At 36.5% G+C, this 23,576-nt stretch overlaps 1 protein-coding gene across 1 annotated transcript in view; it reads left to right on the top strand.

Annotated features, from left to right (window-relative positions):
* Positions 1-2,124: 2,124 nt before the first annotated feature.
* Positions 2,125-23,576, top strand: part of LOC105048941 (RPM1-interacting protein 4) — a 32,268-nt gene continuing 10,816 nt past the window's right edge. Inside the window, 1 exon segment of the mRNA XM_010928447.4 lies at positions 2,125-2,470. Coding sequence (XP_010926749.3) covers positions 2,465-2,470 — 6 coding nt within the window. The 5' untranslated portion in view covers positions 2,125-2,464.

Below are 23,576 nucleotides of genomic sequence, written 5' to 3'. Positions count from 1 at the left end.
CCTCTGTTCCATCAAGCCAAAGTCCATTTCATGCACACCTCGCTTAGCTCAGTGTCTGTAAAGACCCAAATTCAACTAAATATATGTTGCATACCGAATCACAAATTATATCATAATTTGTGAGGCTTGCACCCTAATCTCTCCTCCCATCCATATGCACCATTATCATATCCAAGCCCATTAAAAACTCTATAATTGGCTGCCAGGTCTAAGCTGCTCCCACCTTCTCACCATCTACCACTACCCACCCTCTACGCCTTCAAAGCAGGGTATATTTACAACACAAGTTTATACAATACACCATAGAATATCATATGCTAATTTATTAATTATGGCTCCCAGCAAACTTTACATTTCTACTTATCCCCTTCCCAACTAGTTAGCCTGTTTATATTTTTGTATGTGTACCCAATCAAATTTTTGTCACTCTTTAAGAAGCCCATGTCATGCCAACTGCTAGTCTATTCTGAAGCATTATTTGCACATGATTCCTTTGTAAGTGTCCTCATAAGATTTAGAGATGGTTTGAAAAAAAATGATGGCTCAATGTACGAGACTCTTACTATTAGTAATAAGAGTCAAATATATGCAGCCATATCCTTATGTGTGAAAAGATTATTTCTATATTGTGAATCCTATATCCCAATGTCATAAGAGAGTAATCTTACCATTCTTGCCATTACACAAAGACTCATGCTAGAGACTTAGAGCTTGATGACTAGAAAAAAAGATGATTGGTACTCAACAAAGAATTCATTTGAATTGTTAGATGCAAATATATTGTCTAGCTAGATTTTGATGGATGTTTTACTTAACCATTATTTTTTTTGGTAAACTAGCTGATAATTTTATTGATTTTAATTTAAGACCGTATACACACACACATAGATAAATAGATATATGGTGTAATTTTCTCCTAGTTAATTTTGATTCCATTGGAGTACCTTCATAAATCTCTCCAACTTGTTCCTTAAGCTTTTAAAATGTTAGCTCTCATTATAAGTTTGGATTAGCTTATATGATTGCATGGATTGGATGATATCTTATCAAAATCTTGACAAATGAAATATAGTTTAGGTGCAAATTATACACTTGAAAACAATTTTCATTGATTTTTTTTAAAAAAAAAAGAAAAGAAGTCCCAAGGTTTATTCAAGCATACTTGAAGACAACAAAACTAACTAAACTCACATTTTATATACTAATAGTTTCGTACATCCTGCTCCCAAGAAAAAGAGTTATGCAAAATACAAAAAGATGAGCACCATAACTAGTAAAGATTTTTGTGTGGTTTCTAGAAGGTCATCTGCTTTGATTCTCTCTCTCTCCTCTCTCTCCATGAACATCATATGACTTTTACCGTGACAAGTGCAGATAAGGTGGCATCCACAAGGATAATTAGGATAATAAAAGCATAGAATTCGTATAAAAAGTTAAATAATAGAAAATTCTGCTAAGTGAAGATAAAAATATCCATTAGCAATAGGTGCTATCAAATTAAATAATCTCAATATATGTAGTAATTCACGAATAATAGTCTGAAATTTTTTCTTGGATGGTAAAGACTATATTTTATTACAACTCTACCAGATGCTGTATAAGGTTATCTAAAAAGTTAAAAACTTCCAATGGACCATGAGTTTGAGGAATAAATAAGAGAGATTTTGCAAAGAAAATACTCATTTTCTATTTAGAACGTGGACCATTGTCATTGTTATTATTATTTTTATAGAAAAATCACCATGTTTTAGATTTCCATCGGATCACTATGCTCTATCTTTGAACGAATGCTTATATGTTATAACACAATCACGTGTATATGTCAACAATAGATGCGGACACGGGATAACTCGGTGAGCAGATAAAAGTGTGGAAACAAGAAATTACAAGGACAATGATGCAATAATTCCATAGTTTCTAAAATAATTTTTTTTAATGATAAAACTCTGAATACGAGATTATTTTGGAAAACATAAATATGGGTGAAATTTTTCTCTCAGAGAAGCAGAAGAATTCTCACAAAATTTCCAAAACAATATTCTTATTCTCTCCCTCCCTCCATCTCTCTCCCACTGCGACCGGAAAATCCAAGGTGTGGATATTAAAACGGTAAAACGGTAACCAACAGTCGGAGTAGAGTATACGTAGCGCTGTGGAAAGAAGGAGGGAGACGTCCGACAGGTCAAACATGACCGGTGGCGTCGGTCAATGTTCCGTTCTTCTTCTCATCACCTCTCCTCTTTCTCTTTCTCGGATTATTATTATTCCTCTAGTCCTCCTCTCCCTTCTCTCCAAGGGGCCACTTCGCCGCCGCCTCCCGGACCAAAAATCTCTCGTATTTTAGAGCAATTCGGCTCCCCGTTTCGGGAAAAGGAGGGGCGAGGAGGCGCCCGGCCGCGGAAAGGGGACGCCTTTCTTACCCTTTGGAGTAATTTTTCCTCTTTTGGGATCTGGGAGCGTCGACATGGCGGTGAGTTATTTGGCTTCTAATGGGTAACTCTAGATGTGGGTTTGTTTCATTTCGTTGCTTAAATATGTGCAAAATGAGCAAGGTGCGATCTTTGAGTGTTTTTGTCTGAGAATTAATGGCCTTTTTTGCAATTTTATGTAAGATGTACTGCGTTTTTCTTGGTCTTTCTTTGCGGAATTTCTTTTTGAAAGTATAGTTATTTGATGTGTTAGGTATCTCTATAGTGATAGTTCCGCAGGATTTTGTGGAGCTTTTAGTTCTCATTGGGGTGAAGTGAAGCTTTGGTGTGGGTTTATGTTTTCTAGTTATTTGAAGGTGTTGGGGGCTGGGAATGTTAAATGGTCGGACCTTTTTTTCTTTCTCTCTCTTTTCTTTGTTTGTTTTATAGTGATTTTCTTGAGAGGAGTTTATGGAGATTTCGGTTTTTGTTATTTATGGAATGAAGGTTTTCCTAGTTGAATTGGATACCTATGATCTTTGTACTTGTTTCCTAATTGGGACTCAAACAGCTGCAGGAATAAATACTGGTGTGCTTTGGGTTGGGTTGGGCTTTAATTTGGTAAAGGTGGTATTTTTGAATGGTGAGATAGTTATTATGGCAAGTGGGTTCTGTGCACCTGGTTATATTTGACTGTTGGTGCTTGGATCTGGTTTTGGCTTTCATATGTTGGGATGATGATAAGGGGCAAAAATGAAGAGTTTTGTTTGAGTTGATCTCAGGGTGATGTGTTGATAAGTGGTAATAATCTCGAGATAATCATTTTGGATTTTGTTTTTGGAAGATGGAGACATGAATTTGAGCATACGTCCCCCCCTGTTGACATTCTCTTTCACGTTGTGGTGTTCTCTCTTTTACCCACGTTTACTGATTTCTTGAATACAAACTTTGGTTTTGGATTACGGGGCATGAGGAATTTGGAGGTTTAACATTTGTTGATATCCTTTTTCTCTGTTTTATCTTGATGTTGTAAATTCCTTTTTGGTTTGAAATGCTTGCTTGAAGAGAGGACAATCAAGATTTTTTTGAGATGTTGTCCCGTGCGTAGATATGGCTTCCCCCTTACTATCATATTCAGACATGTTGATTTATAGATGTCATTCATGTTACACAGCTTATAACTAGACTATGGATTTGACATTGTTGGTGGTTCCTTATATGGCTTCCCCACCCCGATAGGAGAGAAACTCTTTACATTATAAGGAACATGTTCTAGTAAATCAGAAAGTTCAAGGAGTGTGCTAGGAATCATAGTCTTATCTACTTTCTTTTATCTTGTTTACTTTCTCCTCTCCTTTGCTTTTGTCATTCAGAATCATGGTCTTTGAGAATCCTCAAGCATCTGGGCTTGGGTCTATCCCAACTTTCTTTGTGTTAGTTCTGTTTAGTATTTCTTCAAGGTGAAAGGTGTACAGAAATATCAAATGAACGTTCCTATAGTTGTTTCTTCAGCAATATTGCAGTGGATATGCAATTTGTGCATTTCTCTTCATTCTAATAAAATGTTAAATTCCCTTGTTCTATTTTGTGTTCAGTTTCACCTTCTATTCTTTTTTCTTTCTTTTTTTGTTTTTTTTTTTTTTGTGGGGGGGGGGGGAGTTGAAGCAGCATTATGTGTCATTCTAATAAAATATTAAATTCTTTTTTTTTCACCTTCTATTCTAATAAAATATTAAGGGGCATGTGCAATTAGTTTTATTTGTAGGATTCGAATTCTTTTCTTTATGGTCTGAAAGGTTCATATGGATTAACTCTAAGCTGAAGTCATTTCTTTGACTTTGTGGATTTGTCATTTAAATCCTATCTTATATTAGATCTTTTAGTCCCTCCTGTAGCACGGATGGATATATAATGTATTATTAGATCTTTATATTACTAATTCTCTCCTTTTATGGTTCATATGAAGTTTATTTAAGATAAATGTAGCTAGGATGTTCTTAAGATGAAGATGTGCCAATAAATGAGTCACATCACCTTACCAATTAATTTAACTGCTTCCTTGTCTTATCAATTGATGCCATTTTATGTGCAAAGATCATTCTGTGTTACAACCTTCTGAATATTGAGTCATGTAAGACTAGTGTAAGGAATTGTAGTGTGTAAACATTTAGTATAAGCCCAACTTGAATCAATATTCACTTCCAAACTGCTATCGTTGCTCATCATTTTCTTTACAATTTTGATGTACTGTTGGCATACATCTTTGTTTTTTAGCTACAACAAAATTACCTCCCGTGTTACTAAATCATTAGCTTTTTCTGATTTATTTAACACCATGTATAGGTTCTTGCTCTTTGCTATAACTCCATTTATCCATTATCTTAGCAAGGAATAACCTTTATCTTTGATCTGTCTATTTATGTAACCAAATATTTTCTTTACAATGTATTAAAAAGCAGACAGTGGGCATTTAGTGACTGGAGGAATTCATAACGGATGGTAGGTGCTAAGCAGGTGTTTTGTATCCAAAGCAGGTTACTAGAATAAATCAATCTTTTTTCTTCTTAGGCAATAAAAATTAATACTTTAAATTAACATTGGGCAACAAAATGATAAAATCAGAAAAACTATGTAACATCATCCACCTAACATCATGGTATCATTTCCCCATCCATAAAAGAAAAGGTCCATAATTTAATGGAAAATTTTATCATCCACGAAATGTAATAACATCATCCATAAGATATAATGGTCCACAATCACATAACATGAACTATAACATAGAAGTGTCTAACATCACACAGCATCAATAATAGAAGGAAATGTCCACAATCACATAATATAATTCACTCCACTCTCTCTCTCATCTTCTCTTTCATTCTCCATTCAATTAGGCACGAAATAACTAGACTAGTCTGTGTCTTATCCAAGTTGGACCAGGCCAATTGGAAACCAATCCAACCTGCTATGGAATAAATCACCTGCTTTGGGAACTAGCATTGCAGCTGCCACTATAGCTGGTTTTTGGCCAATATATTGGCTTCATATCCAAGTACCATTAGTTCCATTGTGATGCTTAGCATAGCATTTTGGGGCTGAAATTGCTATAGAGGCTTCAGTGGACAATTTTCAAAACTACGGTTCTTTGTCATTCCTATCATTTTTCTTTTTTTTTAAATCTCTATGCCATTCTTCTGTCCCTTCAGTGTTCTACAAAAGTTTAATATCATGTCAATTAATACAACTTTCTACATCTCTTTACCAAAGCATTGGTTTTAGTGTGATTTCCTTCCATTTATGTGATATCATCTTAGATCTTTAGTGACAATTTTTTTTAGAAATTAGGAGATTGATGATTCTGTTCGTGTCATATTAGGTCCATCTATCAAAGTCACTTTGCTATGGTTACCCTTATGTGGGACCTTTTTATTCAGGTTAAACTTGTTAAACTTCTTCATTAAGGGGTTTGATTGGGCTTAAGTTTTTCTTTTCAGAATAGTGTTTGAAAATCGGTGCACCATGCCTACATATGCAGCTGCATATGCTGATGTAGTCCCTTGATTGATCTGCATGGTGTGTATGCAATTATTATATGATCATATCGCTTATGGGATGAAAGATAGTCCACCTTAGCAATATGCAGCTGTATATTGGGCTCAATTAACTTTATATGACTGCATATGTGGTCCACTTACGTTACGTGGGCCAAGTATATGCCCACTTGTATGTGGGCATTGATGCTCGTCGTTACAGCATCAAAGATAAAATTAAACCGGTCCTACTATTGGTTAGAATAGCAGTGAGTCGGTTATCGATTATCTCAGGGATTGTAGGCTAAGTTACTCCAATTTTAACAGAATTTTAGATTAAACTTTAAGGCAGAACTTTTAGCAAGTAGATTAAAGAAAATTCAGCAAGTTAAAAAATCAGATCTAGCAAATTAAAATAACAGAAAGCAAGTACAAATTAACTGGGGGTTTAAGAATCAGTTGAAGGCATTCTGGGTTTCCGAATCCATCTTTAGCATGGTTGTGGTAATTCTCTTTAATGCAAGAATTTAAATTTTAAGAACTTAGTTATGACTATAACTTATTTCCTTAGAGCATAAATCATATTTCTCGATCACGATCCATCCCTATAGAATTATAAGTTATTCAATACTTAATTCTTAAAAATTCAAAACATGACTTTCAATGATTTCTCTATAAACTATTAAGTTGAGTACGGTATCTCTCGATCACAACCCATCCTAACAAATATAGTCTATTTAGATATTAATCAATAGCAAGCATGTTAACACAAAGACAAGATTTCATGCATAGAAAAATAAAATTTCATTAAAATTGAACAAGAGAACATATTATTTATTGCATAAAAAAAATTACAAAAGATGAAAAGAAAATTACAACTCATGCTAGAAGACTTCTTCTACTTCTCCAGTACTCAGCCTTTTAGCCGTGCATGCTTGAGGATTGCTTCAACTTGAATCTTGGCGTGGAGGTGGAGGTTTTGTGGAGGAAGATAAGATGGAAGGCGTGGATGGGTTTTGGACAGCAAGGGAGAGGGAGAAAGGATGGTGGACGGCTGGTTTGTGGAGGTGGAAAAGAAAAAAACTAGGACTAGGGTTTTAGAAGAGAGGAAGAGAGGGTGGCGTGTATGGGGTTTAGGTGTGGAGTATGGGAGGCTATAGGCGGTGATTTGTGTGGAGATGTGGAGAATGGTGGTGGTCGGATAGAAGGATAAAATATTCATTATCCTCTTCTCATTTCCTGCAGCCTTCCTTTTATAGACTTCATATCATCGCATTTGCTTCGCGTCATCAACAATCTATCGCGTTTGTTTCCGCATTTGAACCACTTGTTGCGTTTACGCCTCAGACCCATACACCAGCTTCCGCGTCCCAGGCTTCTTTCCTCGTATTAGGCGCACATCCACATTTAAATTGCATTCAAAACCCGTTCCAAGCTGTGCTCGGACCCATAAGTTCAAGCCGCATGCCAACGTCTCCTGGCTGATGTCGCGCCTCTTGCTTCTCACGTGCAGGCACATGCCACGCGTACAAATCTTCTCATAAAGCCCAAAGCCAAATGAACCAGTGCTCAATTTAATTCCCAATAGACCTCCTTCCATATTTAAATGCTCACGAAGTTGGACCATGTGGGGGTTCTGTGCACCACATAAAAAGCTTTGTGAGTCTACCAAAACCCATGCCAAAAATAATTTTTCTTATATTCATTGGGTCCTTATCACGTGTCTATATATCTTCGCGTGTTGTGCACCTGACAAGTTTAAATTTGGACTCGAGCTTTATTTGCATGTGTTAGAGAGCTGTTGCATGTTGTTTTATGATTAAGTCTTCATAATTAATTATTTTTGAAAAAGAGCATGAAAAGTATCAAATATCAAATAATAAAGATTAAATAATAAAGATCTTAATACTTCTTATGTCTCATTAAATGAATTGATCACACCCCTTAATTTGAACTTTGTTCATCCTCGAGTAAAATAAATAAATTAGTAGTGAGTACCGACTCGGTCTTGAATTAAAAGTTAGTTTAGGCATTCCTAAAGGTAGCTGATATTCGGCCAGACTATTAAAGAGGTACGTCGTCGGATTATTAATTTGATTCAGTTAGTGATTGAGTATTAGTCATAAAAATTTTTAAAGATATTTTTTTACCAACTCCTCACTTTACTTTTTAAATCCTCTGACTAGATGTGAATTGAATTTATTGTCTTCTTGCAATTTAGTCCTCCTTTATTATCTATTACTATTTTTTTCTCTCTTCTTTTTTTCTTAAATTTTTGTAATCAGTTTCTTGCATCCCCATCTTTTGACGCGAACCACAACGCTTACTTAGGCGAAGGGGCTCGGTTATTCAGTGAGATAATGCTAAATCCTTTTTTTTAGTAAATACTAAGGAAAACTTTTTGCATACCTCGACCTTTCCACCCAAATCCCATGAAGCAGATTCTTCATTGATATTGGTAATAAGAGGGTTCTGGAATCGCTCTTATAATTTGATCGGGTCTAAACCCTACAATTATTGGATTTTCTTAATAATTGTCCTTCAGCATCTTTAAAATTATCCAGACCGTTAATCATTGATTAGGGTGCCTAATTAACTTTTTAATCAAAATAAAGTTTGGTACATAAAGCTAATTATTTCTAATTATACTTGAGGACTCACTAAAGTTAAAGTTAGTTATTCTCCCCCAACTTCATTTCTATTATCAATGGAAGAAGAGAAAAGCTCAATGAAAAATGTAACACAGAAGGAAACCACCTGATGTGTCCTTGCTACAGGTCCTTCAATTGGTTGATATTGATGATGTTCTCCCTTCAGCTTATTAAATTTCTACAAAATAAAAACTAAGTGATTGAAGAAAATTGCAAATGTTGGGTTACCTCCCAACCAGCACTAAGTTTAACGTCTTTAATTAGACTACAGAATTTTAATCATAGAGGTTCGTACAAGATCATCACCTCTTCAGTTTTTTTCGTGCCCAGCTTCAAGAATGGTTTCAATCGTTGTCCGTTAATTTTAAAAGTGGCATCATTACTTGGTTTTTAATTTGTATGGCCCTGTGCGTGAAGACTTCCTTGACTATATAAGGCCCAGTCCATCTAGATCTTAATTTTCTTGGGAATAGGTGTAGCCTAAAATTATATAAAAGAACTTTTTGTCCAGGTGTAAAAGATCTTCTGCTAATTGCTTGGTCATTGAAAGCTGTAGTTCTTTCTTTCATAGATCTTCTTTCGTTTATTTGTAATTTCCTCTAGCCTCCGGTCGCATCCAAGTCGATGTTTAATTTTTGTATGGCCCACATTGCCCGATGTTCTAGTTCTACTGGCAAGTGACATGCCTTATCAAACACCAGCCTATAAGGAGATATTCTTAAGTTGGTCTTGAAAGTTGTACGATATGCCCATAGTGCATCTATCAATTTCAACGATCAATCTTTCTTGTTGGTGCTTATAGTCTTCTCTAGGATGAGTTTGATTTGTCGATTAGAAACCTCAACTTGCCCACTCGTCTACGGGTGATAGGGTGTGGCCAGTTTATGGGTAATGTTATATTTCTTCATCAATGATGCAAAGGGTCGGTTGCAAAAATGGATTCCGCGATCATTGATGATGGCTCCAGGGTACCAAATCTGGAGGGAATGTTTCTTTAAGAAATTTTACAACAGTCCTACTATCATTGGTCTTGCATGGCACGGTCTCAACCCATTTGGAGACATAATCTACAGCTACCAAGATGTACTTATTTCCAAAAGATTTTGGAAATGGTCCCATAAAGTCTATTCCCCACATGTCAAAAATTTCTACAATTAAAATTGGATTCATAGGCATCATATCTTTCTTGGTGATCCATCCTATTTGTTGGCACGTAACACAACTTTTATAGTATTCATAGGCATCTCTAAATAGGTTAGACCAATAGAATCCACATTGGAGTACTTTAGCTGTAGTCTTTTTAGCTCCAAAATGACCACCATAGGCTTGGTCATGGCAAAAGGATAAAATGCTCTTAACTTCATGATCTGGGACACATCTTCTTATGATTTGGTCAGGATATTTTTTAAATAAATATGGATCATCCCAAATAAAGTACTTCACTCGGGAGAAAAATTTGTTCTTATCTTGAGTGGTCCAATGCACGAGAATTTGGCCGGTGGCTAGAAAATTTACTATATCGGCATACCATGGTTCTGAGGTTATTAACATTAGTTGTTCATCAGGAAAGGAATCGTTAGCAAGTGTTTCTTCAGTTGGTGCATCGGTTAAACGAGATAAGTGATCAGCCACTATATTTTCAGTACCTTTTTAATTCATGATCTCTAGGTCAAATTCTTGTAATAGCAGAATCCATCTAATTAAGTGTGCCTTACCATATTGTTTTGAGAGAAGGTTCCTAATTGCTTAGTGATCTGTGTGGATGATTACATGAGACCCACTAAATAGGATCTAAATTTTTCTAGTGCAAATATCGCAGCTAAAAATTCTTTTCCAGTGGTCAAGCAATTAAGCTGTGCTTCATTTAAGGTCCTACTTGCATAATAGATTACTCGTGGTAGATATCGATCTTTTGACCTAGGACAGGTCCTATGGCGTGATCGGATGCATCATACCTAAACTCAAAAGGTTGAGTCCAAACAGGAGGATGAACAATCGCAGCAGTAGTTAATTCTTTCTTTAAATTTTCAAAAGACTCGAGACATTCAGGTGTGAAGTCAAATTTGACATCGTTGGCTAATAAGTTCGTTAATGGTTGAGCCATTTTGCTAAAATTTTTGATAAATCTTCTATAAAAATCAACATGTCCAAGGAAAGAGCGAATTTCTTTTACTGATTTTGGTGGTGGAAGGTTTTCAATTAAATCCACCTTGGCTTTATTCACTTCGATGCCCCTTTTTGAAATTATATGACCAAGGACTATGCCTTAACCATAAATTGACATTTTTCCTAATTCAAAACAAGGTGGTTCTCTTTACATCTTTTTAAAACTAATCTAAGATGATACAGACAATCGGTGAATATGGATCCAAAGATGGAAATGTCATCCATAAAAATTTTTAGGAACCGTTTAACCATATCTGAGAAAATGCTAGTCATACACCTTTGGAAAGTAGTTGGTGCATTACATAACTCAAAGGGCATGCGTCTATAGGCAAAGGTTCCAAATGGACAGGTAACTATAATCTTTTTCTGATCCTTAGGGGCTATAGGAATCTGGTTGTAGCCAGAGTATCTATCCAGAAAATAGTAAAAGTCATGCCTGCTAATCATTCTAACATTTAGTCTATGAAGGATAGAGGGAAATGGTCCTTTCAGGTGGCCGCATTTGATTTTCTATAATCGATACAGACCCTCCATCTAGTTTATATTCTAGTTGGGATCAATTCATTATTATTATTTTGAATTACAGTGACTCCTGACTTTTTGAGTACCACTTGTACTGGACTTACCCATGAACTATCTGAGATTGGATATATTATTCCATTGTCAAGGAGTTTTATTATTTCCTTTTTCATAACTTCTTTCATGGCTGGGTTGAGTCTATGTTGAACAATAGATGAATTCTATGTTGAACAATAAAGGGGCTAAATCCCCTTTATATTAGCCATGGTCCATTCTAAAGCTTTTTTATTTTCCTTAAGGACAGTCAATAATTTTTCCTCTTGTATGGGGTCTAGATCCATTGAAATGATTACTGGTAGGATTTCTGATGGGCCTAGGTATGCATATTTCAGGTGCTTGGGGAATGATTTTAATTCTAACTGGGGTGTTTCCTCCACTGATGGTCTGGACAATGGTTTAACTGGAGGCTCTCATCTAGGTTCCATACTGACTGTAGCTACTTCATTGACCTCCAATTCTTCACAATCTTGGTTGGTCCATAGTTTCATGTCGAATTCTTCATCACTAAGATCAATGGGCTCATAAATATTGTCCTATATCCAGTTTAGGTCACTTGGTTTGTTTCGGTCAGATTAAAAATGTTCATATCTATAGACATGTTACCAAAGGAGAGTTTCATTAGGCCATTTCGATAGTTGATTTGAGCATTGGCTGTGGCTAGAAATGGTCTACCTAGTATGACTGGGATGTGGCCATTTGGGTTTGTTACAAGTTTAGTTTCTGGAATCACGAAGTCGACTGGGTAGATGAAATCACTGACGTTAATCAACACATCTTGTACTATTCCCTTTGGTACTTTCAAAGATCCATCTGCTAATTGTAAGGTCATTCCTGTAGGCTTTAATTCCCCCAACTCCAACTTTTCATAAATTGAATATGGTAGTATGTGACACTCGCCCCTAAGTCTAACAGAGCCTTATCAATGAGGGTTTTTCCTACAATGCATGAAATAGTGGGAGATCCTGGATCTTTGTATTTCACTGGCACATGGTTTGATAGGTATGAACTCACACTGGCTGTCAGGAAGGCTCTCTTAGGTACATTGGTGGTCTTTTTCCTAATACATAAGTTTTTAAGGAATTTAGTCTATGTTGGGACATGTTGAATCATATCTAATAAGGGAATATTTACTTTAACTTGTGTTGCCCAGCTATGCAACCCAAGAGGGGGGGGGGGTGAATTGGGTTTCTAAAAATTTTAAGCCCAACAGATAACTTATGAAGAACAAAACAATGGCTTTAAATCAATATTAATTACCTAAAGCAGTATTGCAAGGATATAATAAAGAAATAAGATAAAGCGATAAAGCACACCACAAACACAAGGATTTATAGTGGTTCGGTGCTAACCTTGCACCTACATCCACTCCCCAAGATCCCACTTGGAAATTTTAATCCACTATCCTTTGTATTCAACCCGAATACAAAACGTCGGAAACTCCGACACTAGCTATCCCAAGCTAGAACACTTGTTTCCCGGGTACAAGTAAACCCAAAACACTCCGATTTCAGGTTCGGATCAACCTTTCCTTGTTTTGGAAATCCTCCAAACACAAGAACAAAAACTCACAAAGAGTTAGAAAATTTAGAGCACAGATTAATACAATAACAGCTCCTTAAATGAGCAAATATAACAATAAAAGCTTTACTCAAATGAAGAACCCCTTTTTCAGATTTTCTCAAAGTGGATGAACGCTTGAATGCTTGAGAAGAGGTTGATTGTTGATTGAAGATCTCTTGAAAGCTTTGAACAATCTCTAGATCAAGGTTGAAACAATAGTCGTGAAGAATTTTCTCCTTGAAAGATCTTGCTTTTCTCTTTCACAATCTCTCTGCTATATTGTGGATCCTCTCTCTTTTTCTCTTTGGATTTTTCGTTGATCTCAGGCTTTTTCTTGCAAATTTCGGATCCTCTCTTCTATTCTTTCTTCTTCTCTACTCCTCGTCTCTCTTGATTTCACGTTTGATCCGCTATTTAATCTGCAATTTCTTTCACCATTTAAAGCATTTTGTAGCATTAGAAGCAAGAGAAAACAATTTAGGTAGATAAAGAGCCGTTAGAGGATTTTTAGGAAGCATAAATGGCAATTAAAACGGGCAAAAAAATAGCCGTTGCTGACAATTCCCGTCGCAGGGGTCGACTCATGAGTCGACTCATGCTTCAGGGGTCGACTCATGAGTCGACCTCTGTTGCAAAAACCAGAGAATGCGTTTCTGGAAATTCTTGGCTCAAATTAGCAGGGGTCGACTCATGAGTCGACTCATGCCTTGTGGGTCGACTCATGAGTCGACTCACAGGTCGTGCCAAGCCAGAAAACTAGCGTGCCAAGGAGAATTTTTGCGTGCCAATCAGCTCATAGTGCCATGAGTTGACTCATGAGTCGACTCATGCACTTCAAACCTTCATAACTTCAAAAATATAAGTCCAAACACAATGAAATTTTCACCAATAGATTTCAAATCATTTGTTCTACCAAATGGTACTATCAAATCAGGATTTTAGTGAAATTACGATTTTGCCTTGAAGAGCATAAGGACTTTTTCATTTTAAAATTATTTGTATCCCTTCAATCTGCTTTGTAATCATCAAAATCAATCTAGGAGCAACAATCTCCCCCTTTTTGATGATGACAAAACATTTGAACAAAAATACTTATGTTAATGCATTAATTTCAAAAGAATCCATTATAGGTGTATATGCTTGAAAAGAGTATGATTCTTTTGGCATGTAATATAAATGCAAAAATAGATTGTCCATTTTCTTAAAGATTTGAAAAGGGTATTAGATCATTTTGAGTTCAAGATATATCAGAGCAAGAGAAGATAAATAACTTTTTCTATGTATCAGAGTAAGAAAAATAATTATATCAGAAAAGATTTTACAATGTATCAGAGCAAGAAAATTTTATAATATATCAGAGAAAATTTACACTGTATTAGAGCAAATGTCAGAGTAAATTTCTCATTGTATCAGAAAAATTTCAGAGAAAATTTCACACTGTATTAGAGCAAATGTCAGAGTAAATTTCTCATTGTATCAGAACAAATTTCAGAGAAAATTTCACACTGTATCAGAACAAATTTTAATATATAAGAGAAACTTTCTCACACTGTATCGGATCAAATGTTATAATTTATCAGAGAAACCTTCACACTGTATCGGATTAAATGTTATAATGTATCAGAGCAAGTTAAAAAAATTGTAGGATGTATCAGAGTAAAACAAATTTCTTAAGATGTATCAAGGTGAGTAAAATTTCAAAAGTAAGTTTGAATTTTGAAATATATCAGAGCATAAAAAAAAACTTATTTGCATTGTACTCATGATTTTGCTTTTGATGGATGACTTTTTGTTTAAGTTCTGTCTGATACCAAATTTTGATACCAAAATTTCTCAATTTTTTGTTTAATCTTTCAATCCTTGTTTTTGTCTAATTTTTCCAATATTTGTTTAATTTCTTCAATATTTGTTTTAATTTCTCCAATATTTATTTTTAATTTCTCCAATATTTGTTTTTAATTTCTCCAATATTTGTTTTTGTTTAATTTCTCCAATATTTGTTTTTAATTTCTCCAATATTTGTTTTTGTTTAATTTCTCTAATATTTGTTTAATTTCTTCAATATTTGTTTTAATTTCTCCAATATTTGTTTTAATTTCTCCAATCTTTGTTTTTGTTTAATTTCTCCCCCTTTTTCTCATAATTTAAGATTTTGCTTTTTGTCTAATTTCAATTTTTGTTTTTGTTTAATTTCTCCCCCTATTTGACATCATCAAACATAGTTAACTCTTTCTTTTTTTTTCTGAAATATTCTTTAATTTCTTCTTCTTTAGAGTTTTTCACAGATGTTTGCTCCCCCTTAATATAGCAATTATCAACAGCAAACAACAACAAGGAGAAGACAATATTTCAACAAGAAGAAAATATATAACCAAAATATAATCATTACAAAGAGGTAGAAATATAGGTAAAAGATGATTCCATTAATATCATAATTGTTTCAATACATAAAATTCAACCTGCTAAATGTCAATACATGGCCCCAAGGTATAGATCCTAGAACAAGATACTAACTCCTAGGACCTAGTAAAGATCAAGATAAGTCAATGATCGGAGTCATCAGATATAGGGTGAGGAGATGATGGATCAGAAGTGCGTCCTCTACCCGTCTGCCTCTGCCACGAGTAGGAGAGCGAGATGAACTGGGTGGCTGAGAACGCTGAGATGCTAGGGACTGAACAGAAAGGGTGAGTCTGATAGAATCAAGTACGTTCAGTGCTCTGGAAACAGATTGAAGTAGAGCAGTGAACTGGGTGGTAGCATGCTCACTCGATCCTCGGATCTCTTTCCTCAGTAGCTCATATCCACCTTCTAGTGCTCCTCTGAGCCTGCCAGCCTCTGCAGTGAGGTCTGTGACCTCAATAGTAGACTCCTGTGGCTGGGGATGGGCCAATGCAAGGACTTGCCCCTGCAAGTCAAGAACTCTGCCAGTCAGTCTCCAGACTGTGTCCTCAAGCTGCTGTATCCTGACGGACTGATCTGAAATCATCTGAAACACAGTGGAGATGTGGGGAGTAATGGTCTGATCAGAAGAAGTAGCTCCAGGTACAAAAGAAGTACTACTCCACTGGCTAGACAGCAAAGAAGCCACACGCTGTGAAATATGCTCGATCTGATCGTCAGCCAGTCTGAACTCTGATGGAGGTGCTCTGCTCTCTGACTGATACACTGGTGTGGGCATCCTAGTAAACTCCGAAGGGCCAGCCTCAGTATCAGGAATGAACTGTGTATCTGGTGATGCTGCCCTGAAGTCATGTACAGGAGAAGATGGACCTTCTTCTTCTACTCTGCCTTCAGTTCTGTCTTTAGCTCTTTCCTCAGCTCTCTCCTCAGCTCTTTCTTCAGAGCCCTTGATCCAACCACCAACAGTCTTTGTAATTCCATTCGGTGCAGGTTGTGTTGGTTGAAAGTGTCCACATGTGAGAGCTTGGTAGGTGTCTCCCCCTCACAGCTAACTCCAAACCTCCTAAAAACTCTAGTAAGGGCCATACCATAAGGCAAGTGTGCCTTGGATCTATTCAAAGTTTCTCTCATGGCCTCTATCATAAGTGCAGGGAGGTTTAGGGGGGTCTGAGTGATGATATGAAACATGACACATACATCTCTGCCAGATAGTAAGTTATGTCTACCACTCCTAGGAAAGAAGAGTTTTGTTACAATCTGATGCAGGACCCTCATCTCAATGGACAGTAGCTTTGCTTCCAATCTGTTTAAACTTCCTGAAAAAGCTTCTCCTAAGATAATTCTGATCCCTTCTTCTTTAATTGGGAGTTCCATATATGAGTATCCTTCACTAGGCAACTGAAGTATTTCTCCCAATATCCTAGAATCCAAGCATATGTCAATTCCCTTGACTGTTGAAGTCACTGACCCATTTCCATAATTTAGGTTCTGGTAGAACTCTCTGACTAGATCAACATAGGTGACTTCCTTAAGAGAGCAATAAAGTTCCCATCCTTGATTTTTGATCTTGGTAGCAAAAGTAAAGCCTTCTTTCTCAAAGAACCGAAAATCTATATTTTTTCCGGTTTCTACTTTTCTATCAGAAAGAGGATTTACACTGGGGTTATGGAGGATTGAGAGGGACCTTGAGCAGGTACTGAAACTGGATCGGGAACACTGGAAGACTGAGCATGCCTTTTCTTTCGGACAATTTCCTCAGGCTCTCGGATTGATTTCCTTCTTTGGGGAAGTTTCATCTTTGGAGCCATATCCAAAAAGTAGCAGACAAGAAGACTTGAATTCAGAGGAGGAGGGATCACAAAAGAGTAAAGAAGAATTTTGGTGGAGAAAAGAAGTGAATTTTGAATGAACGGTGAAGTTCTAGGGCACGTTCCACCCGCGCCAATCACTGCGAGAAAGCACAGAAAAATCCTTTTCAAGGAGGCATTTTTGGTGGAGAGAAGGAGGGAGAATTGCCTCAGAATTGATCCTTGGATTTGGAGCAAGAAGAGTTGGAGAGGACGGCTTTCGGAAGAAAGATGATGAGAAGATGAGTCGTCTCACGAACAGGGTTTCCCGTTTAAAAACAATGAACCCGATGGAAGTTGGTGGGATTTACAAGTTTGCCATTGAGTCGACTCATGGGGGTCGACTCATGAAGTTCAGAAATTCAGGAAAAATGCAAATGAATTCCAGAAAAATTCGAAATTTTGGGAGTAGGAATTTTGCTCAAAGATAAGTTTTTAGAGTGATAAATCTGAGCTTTTGGGACCAGGATAGATGTTGAAAATTGATCTCTAAGAGTTTTTGACATCTATTCTTTGGAAATTGAGAAATTTCAGACAAATGGATCTAGAACTCCTAGATTTCTCCTAATTTCACAGAATCTATCCTCACTAAGGGCCTTTGTAAAGATATCGGCTAATTGATTTTCAGTGCAAACATATTCAAGAATTATATTTTTGTTTTGAACATGTTCTCTTATGAAATGATGTCTTATTTCAATATGTTTAGATCTTGAGTGTTGTATTGGATTTTTAGATAGATTTATGGCACTTGTATTATCACATTTTATTGGTGTTTCATTAAGTTTGATTCCAAAATCTTCGAGTTGTTGCTTAATCCACAAGATTTGAGCACAACAACTTCCGGCTGCAATGTATTCGGCCTCAGCCGTAGACAGTGCCACCGAATTTTGTTTCTTGCTAAACCATGAGATTAGATTTACTCCAAGAAATTGGCAAGTTCCACTTGTGCTTTTTCTATCTAATTTACATCCAGCAAAATCAGTATCAGAATATCCTAACAAATTAATTTGTGAGTCCTTAGAGTACCATAACCCTATAGTTTGTGTACCATTTAAGTATCTAAGGATTCTTTTAACAGCATTCAAATGAGATTCCTTAGGATTAGATTGATATCTTGCACATAAGCAAACACTAAACATGATATCAGGCCTACTTGCAGTTAAATACAATAATGAGCCAATTATACCTCTGTAGTATTTTAAGTCTACGCTTTTACCTTCATCATCCTTGTCAAGCTTACTTGAGGGACTCATTGGTGTGCCAATTGGTTTGCAGTTCTCCATTCCAAATCTTTTGAGTAGTTCCTTGGTGTACTTGCTTTGGGTGATGGAGATTCCCTCTTTTGATTGTTTGATTTGGAGTCCGAGAAAGAAGGTGAGTTCTCCCATCATGCTCATCTCGAACTCTCCCTGCATAAGCTTAGCAAAGTCTTGACAAAGGGATTCATTAGTAGACCCAAAAATTATGTCATCAACATAAATTTGTATAATTAGCATATCATTTTGGTTTCTTTTAATAAATAGGGTTGTATCTACATTGCCTCTTGAGAAACCATTATTTAGTAGAAATTTGCTTAGCCTTTCATACCATGCTCTAGGTGCTTGTTTTAGACCATATAAAGCTTTATTTAATTTAAAGACATGATTGGGAAAAGCATGATTTTCAAATCCAGGGGGTTGTTCTACATATACTTCTTCAGAAATATATCCATTTAAAAATGCACTTTTAACATCCATTTGAAATAGTTTGAATTTCATAAAGCAAGCATAAGCAAGTAGAAGTCTAATGGCTTCTAATCTAGCAACAGGTGCAAAGGTTTCATCAAAATCAATTCCTTCTTCTTGATTATATCCCTTAGCAACCAGTCTTGCTTTATTTCTAATTACATTTCCATGCTCATCTAACTTGTTTCTAAAGACCCATTTTGTTCCAATTATTGAATAATCTTTAGGTCTTGATACTAAGGTCCAAACATTATTTCTTTCAAATTGATTAAGTTCCTCTTGCATAGCATTAATCCAGTTATGATCATTTTCAGCCTCTTCAAAAGTTTTAGGTTCAAGTTGAGATACAAAAGCACAATGATTAAGTACATCTCTAAGTGAAGAACGTGTTTTTACCCCATGCATAGGATCACCAATTATTAACTCCTTAGGGTGGTTGTGAACATACCTCCATTCCTTGGATAAGTCATTTGTACCTTGAGGTTGTTCTTGAATTTCTTCACCTTTCTCATTTTGTTTGACTTCTTGATCCTTGTCTTCTGGAGTTGCTGAGTTTTTCAAAGTGATCTCCTTCATACCTTCTATTAGTGGATCTGCATCATCAACACCCTCATTCTTCCTATCCCGATGATCTTTTCTTTGCCATTATCTCCAAAGGTGACCATCCCTCCATCTTAGCATCAAGCGTGATGAATTGTGATTCATCATCAGTCATGTGTCTCGAGCATCCGCTGTCAAGATACCATTTCCTGTTTCCTTCTTGGGATGCTAGACACACCTGCAAGCACAGATCAAGTTTCTGTCTTAGGTACCCAAGCTTTCTTGGGTCCTTTCAGGTTAGTCAGAATGGTTTCTTTTGGAACCCATATTTTCTTTGTGTTTGCATATTTGTTAATAAGACATGTGTATGATTTATGTCCTATTCTTCCACATTTAAAACAAGTAATATTTGTAGACTTTTTGCTTGAATAATTTGCATAAATATCCTTCAGAAATTTTTGTTTCTTCAGGGGTTTATAACCAAGTCAGCCTTATCATATATAGCTTTCTGATTATCAAGGATCATATTTAGCTTGTTTGAACTTAAGGTGAACTTATCTACTATAGATTTCAGCTTGTTCATTTCATCCTTTAAGTTTTGATTTTCTTGAATCAAGGTGAATTTTTCAATTGAAAGATTTTCAGCTTGTTTCACTAAGGACTGATTTTCCAATTTCAGTTCTTTGTTTTTCTTCCCTAGTTTCTTTAATTCATCAATTGAATCATAGAATGCTTCATGCAATTCTTCAAAAGTAAATTCACTAGTGGATTCAGAAGTTACCTCATTTTCATGTGCCATCAGGCACAGATTGGCTTGTTCTGTTGAGGTTTCCTCGTCGGAGCTTGAGTCATCACTCGCACTCCAGGTCGCCATCATTGCCTTCTTTTTGAACTTCTTTGGACCTTTCTTCAATTGTGGACATTCGGATCTGAAATGTCCTGGCTTCTTGCACTCGTAGCATATAGGGGTTTGATCTTTCTCCTTTTCTTTGCTTTGATCCCCTTTTGTGAATTTCTTTCTCATCCCCTGTTTCCTTTTTCTTAGAAACTTCTTAAATTTTCGGGTGATGAGAGCCATCTCTTCATCCTGATCTTCATCTTCAGAGTCATCCGTTTCATAATCAGGCGAAGTTGTGGATTTGAGGGCAATGGTTCTTTTCTTTTTGACTTCATCCTCTTGATGTTGCTTCATGCTAAGTTCATGAGTCATTAAGGATCCAAGAAGCTCTTCTAGAGGTAGAGTGTTCAAGTCCTTTGCTTCTTGGATGGCAGTCACTTTGGCTTCCCAAGTTCTTGGCAGTGACCTGAGAATCTTCCTTACAAGTTCACTATTAGTATAAGATTTGCCAAGACTCTTTAAACCATTGATTATATCAGTAAAACGAGTAAACATAGCAGTTATGGACTCATCATGCTCTATTTTGAACAATTCATATTTATGTACAAGCATGTTTATTTTAGACTCTTTTACTTGATTTGTTCCCTCATGGGTGACTTCTAACCTATTCCATATTTCTTTAGCAGATGCACAAGTAGAAATGCGATTAAATTCACTAGCATCTAGTGCACAATAAAGAACATTCATGGCTTTGGCATTTAATTGTGCCAATTTCTTGTCAACCTCATCCCATTCTTTCTCGGGTTTGGTTGACTCCTCACCATCTATAATCTTGGTGGGTGTGTGAGGACCATTCACTATGATACTCCACATATCATAGTCGAGTGCTTGTATGAAAATCTTCATCCGAGCTTTCCAATAGGTGTAATTAGACCCATTGAAAAGTGGAGGTCGGTTTGTTGATTGCCCCTCGGCTAGAGAAGTTCCAACATGGGTTGCCATAGATCTTTGGCTCTTTGATTGTTAGATCAATGAAGGGCTAGAGCACCGGCTCTGATACCACTTGTTGCCCAGCTATGCAACCCAAGAGGGGGGGGTGAATTGGGTTTCTAAAAATTTTAAGCCCAACAGATAACTTATGAAGAACAAAACAATGGCTTTAAATCAATATTAATTACCTAAAGCAGTATTGCAAGGATATAATAAAGAAATAAGATAAAGCGATAAAGCACACCACAAACACAAGGATTTATAGTGGTTCGGTGCTAACCTTGCACCTACATCCACTCCCCAAGATCCCACTTGAGAATTTTAATCCACTATCCTTTGTATTCAACCCGAATACAAAACGTCGGAAACTCCGACACTAGCTATCCCAAGCTAGAACACTTGTTTTCCGGGTACAAGTAAACCCAAAACACTCCGATTTCAGGTTCGGATCAACCTTTCCTTGTTTTGGAAATCCTCCAAACACAAGAACAAAAACTCACAAAGAGTTAGAAAATTTAGAGCACAGATTAATACAATAACAGCTCCTTAAATGAGCAAATATAACAATAAAAGCTTTACTCAAATGAAGAACCCCTTTTTCAGATTTTCTCAAAGTGGATGAACGCTTGAATGCTTGAGAAGAGGTTGATTGTTGATTGAAGATCTCTTGAAAGCTTTGAACAATCTCTAGATCAAGGTTGAAACAATAGTCGTGAAGAATTCTCTCCTTGAAAGATCTTGCTTTTCTCTTTCACAATCTCTCTGCTATATTGTGGATCCTCTCTCTTTTTCTCTTTGGATTTTTCGTTGATCTCAGGCTTTTTCTTGCAAATTTCGGATCCTCTCTTCTATTCTTCTCTTCTTCTCTACTCCTCGTCTCTCTTGATTTCACGTTTGATCCGCTATTTAATCTGCAATTTCTTTCACCATTTAAAGCATTTTGTAGCATTAGAAGCAGGAGAAAACAATTTAGGTAGATAAAGAGCCGTTAGAGGATTTTTAGGAAGCATAAATGGCAATTAAAACGGGCAAAAAAATAGCCGTTGCTGACAATTCCCGTCGCAGGGGTCGACTCATGAGTCGACTCATGCTTCAGGGGTCGACTCATGAGTCGACCTCTGTTGCAAAAACCAGAGAATGCGTTTCTGGAAATTCTTGGCTCAAATTAGCAGGGGTCGACTCATGAGTCGACTCATGCCTTGTGGGTCGACTCATGAGTCGACTCACAGGTCGTGCCAAGCCAGAAAACTAGCGTGCCAAGGAGAATTTTTGCGTGCCAATCAGCTCATAGTGCCATGAGTTGACTCATGAGTCGACTCATGCACTTCAAACCTTCATAACTTCAAAAATATAAGTCCAAACACAATGAAATTTTCACCAATAGATTTCAAATCATTTGTTCTACCAAATGGTACTATCAAATCAGGATTTTAGTGAAATTACGATTTTGCCCTTGAAGAGCATAAGGATTTTTCATTTTAAAATTATTTGTATCCCTTCAATCTGCTTTGTAATCATCAAAATCAATCTAGGAGCAACAACTTGCTTAAAGACCTCCAAGATTTTATCTAATTAGGCTGAGTTTCGGTTGGATCTAAGTCTGTTGGGGAATGGTGCTACAACCTTAGGCATTGGTCCAACTAATTTTGGTGAGGGCTCTGCTAGTGCATTAGGTTCTGTTTCCTTAAGTTCTTCAGTTTGGCTCTAGTCAAACAGAGGTACAGATAGTAGGTCTTCTATTTCTTCTATTATATCTTTAGGTATGCCCACATAGTTATCTATTTGTCTTCTAGATCTTAGTATGTGGATCGCATTTAATTGGTTGATCTGGGCTCCTTGCTGTGGTTTCTGATTATTATGAGTCCTAGGGTTAACCTTGGATTGGCTTGGCAATCTACCAGTTTCTCTTTTACTAATGGTGGTGCCTAACTGACCTAATTGCATTTCTAATCGGACTATCACTTGTGTGTTTGCTGTTAGCAATTGGCCAGTTGTCTGTATAAATTCAGTATTAGATTTAACTAGAATTTCTAAGCTTCTTTCTAAAGAATTAATTTTTCTTTCATTATTCTTATTAAAGCCTGGTGGGTTGTTCAGAGCTTGATTAGGTCTTAGTTGGGGCTGATTGAAGGCGGTTCCATTTGAGTTTGACCTTTGTGATCAAGAAAAATTAGAGTGGTTCCTCCAACTTGGGTTATAAGTTGGTGTATAAGGATCATTTATGGGTTTCTGATAGGCAGCATTGATCTGTGCTATATTATTTTCAGTTGGGCTTCTTAATAACGGACAATCCTCCAAGATATGATCAGATGCACTGCATCCATTACGCATGGGTACAGC

The sequence above is a fragment of the Elaeis guineensis genome, chromosome 7 (genome assembly GCF_000442705.2).
Source record: "Elaeis guineensis isolate ETL-2024a chromosome 7, EG11, whole genome shotgun sequence".
Lineage (NCBI taxonomy): Eukaryota > Viridiplantae > Streptophyta > Magnoliopsida > Arecales > Arecaceae > Elaeis > Elaeis guineensis.
The sequence above is the reverse complement of the archived record's forward strand: the minus strand, read 5'-3'. Positions and strand labels throughout refer to the sequence as shown.